The sequence below is a fragment of the Pseudomyrmex gracilis genome, unplaced genomic scaffold (genome assembly GCF_002006095.1).
Source record: "Pseudomyrmex gracilis isolate BER0280 unplaced genomic scaffold, ASM200609v1 scaffold_2135, whole genome shotgun sequence".
Classification (NCBI taxonomy): Eukaryota; Metazoa; Arthropoda; class Insecta; order Hymenoptera; family Formicidae; genus Pseudomyrmex; species Pseudomyrmex gracilis.
The window spans coordinates 9,982-12,209 of NW_018022719.1; the positions used below are offsets into that span (position 1 = coordinate 9,982).

Sequence of the window (2,228 nt, forward strand, 5' to 3'; positions counted from 1 at the left end):
GTTTGGAGACTTAGATGGTGTGGCCGCGATTCACTGGAATCCACTGGTGTGCAGGATGGAAGCTCGCCCCATTGAAAGAGGACCTGGGTTTGTGGCAATTAGGATTGATAAACTTCGTGTATATAGTACATATCTTCCTTCTAATGAACCGCGAATTAACTTCGAGGACCGTCTGGATAGGTTAGCGGACAGTATCCGGAGAACGGGCCCGTCCCCTCTTATAGTTATGGGGGATTTCAATGCGGCCTTGGTTAGCTGGGGATCCGGACGCCCCAACCTGCGAGGTGAAATTGTGGAGGAATGGTCTGCTTCCTTAGACCTTGTCCTTCTTAATGTTGGCACTACTCCCACGTGCTCTCGGTTTCAGGGAGTCTCTATCGTGGATCTTACGTGGTGTAGTGTTGATATAACGGATAGGATCGTTAATTGGAGGGTGATGGCTGATGTAGAATCCTTGTCGGATCACTTTACCATCGTGGTCATTTTGGCTCTGTCTACTTTTGCCCGAAATGGTGGCAATGGATATAGAAGCCGGGTGGGTTTTTCCAGATGGTCACATAAGAGTATGGACTGGGACCTACTCAGGGCGGCTATAACCTTAAAGGACTGGTTGTGCCCACAGCCGATACAGTGTGAACCGGAAGAAGCGGCCAGTAGACTTGGAGAGTTGCTTGTGCAGGCCTGAGATGTTGCTGCCCCACGAGCTAAAAGGCTTCTCTGCAGACGGCAAACCTATTGGTGGAACAATGAGCTTGCTAAAATGCGTAAGAGCTGCATTGCGTTGAGACGAAGGATGATAAAATTCCGTAGGTGCGGCAACACTGTGGAGGCGGAGATCTCGAGAGTTGGACTGCGGCAGAAACAGCGGAAATTTAAGGCTGCAATTGCTGAGGCAAAGAAAAGAGCATGGAACGAATTGCTGATGACCCTTGACCAAGATCCATGAGGCAGGCCGTATCGTATGATAATGAAGCGGCTGAAGGGTACGACAACAGCAGTTACTGAGTCTATTGAACAGAGAGAGCTGGATGCCATCATCGATGAGCTTTTTCCGAAGCATCACAATGCGGAGGATGGACGACCTGGACTACCTCCTATTGAGGATGCAGAAAACTGCGTCACAATCGATGAGATCAAGGATGCAATGAAAGACATCAAGAACCGTCGTTCAGCACCTGGTCCAGATGGAATTTCTATGAGCGTGATCTCGGTTATGATGGCTGTTGTTCCTGACCGGTTGGTCAGATGCTTCAACGTGTATGTACAGCAAAGCTGTTTTCCCAGCTGCTGGAAAATTGCGCGACTAGTCTTGATCCCCAAAGCGGATAAACAGCCTAGACTGGCATCAGCTTATCGCCCTCTTTGTCTATTAAGCGACGTGGGCAAGATGTTCGAGCGGATAATAGCACGTAAAATTGTGTCTAGTGTAGATGCACGTGGCGGTTTTTCGGCCAGGCAATTTGGCTTTTGCAGAGGAAAGTCAACGTCGGATGCGGTGATGGCGTTAAAAAGTTTTTCCTCCCCCTATACTGTAAATAGGGGGGTTTGTGTTGCTGTTTCGCTGGACATAAGGAATGCTTTTAATTCGCTACCTTGGCCAGTAATTCGGGATGCCACTTTTGTATGGAGATTGCCGATATATATTAGGTACATAATTGCGGATTACCTAAGAGACAGGTTTATAACATACATGGATTGTTACGGAGAACTGAAGAAGAAAAGAATCACATGTGGTGTCCCACAGGGATCCGTGCTGGGTCTTCTTCTTTGGAACCTGGCGTATGACCAGGTCTTGCGGCTACAGGTCCCTCTGTCTTGTCGTGTCTTCTGTTACGCCGATGACACGACGGTGGCTGCTGGCAAGACAGATATTGACAAAGCTGTTGCAACAGTCAATCGCGGTCTTGAAGCTGTCGATAAATTGGTGACTTCAATGGGACTGAGAATTGCTCCCGAGAAAACGGAAGTTGTAATCTTCCGAAACAATAGAGCGAAAGTTCGCCTTGCTTCTGTTGAACTTAATGAAATTAGCATTAGAGCCAAGAATACTATAACCTATCTTGGCTTTGTGTTAGACGACAAATCGTCACTCCCTACGTATAATTACATAAGTGTCACATATGGGATTTTCAGTTTATTGCATAGTGACACTCAGAAAGTCATGTTCTTTGTGGTCACCAAGTATTAAAAAAAAATATTCATAAGTATGGTAAAAATTTAAAACCGAA

General features: G+C 46.7%; 1 protein-coding gene across 1 annotated transcript in view; it reads left to right on the forward strand.

The window, feature by feature from the left end:
* Nucleotides 1–967: 967 nt before the first annotated feature.
* Nucleotides 968–2,228, forward strand: part of LOC109862649 — a 2,278-nt gene continuing 1,017 nt past the window's right edge. Inside the window, exons 1-2 of the mRNA XM_020442754.1 lie at nt 968–1,236; nt 1,648–1,969. Coding sequence (XP_020298343.1) covers nt 968–1,236; nt 1,648–1,969 — 591 coding nt within the window. The remainder of the gene's footprint in view (nt 1,237–1,647; nt 1,970–2,228) is intronic.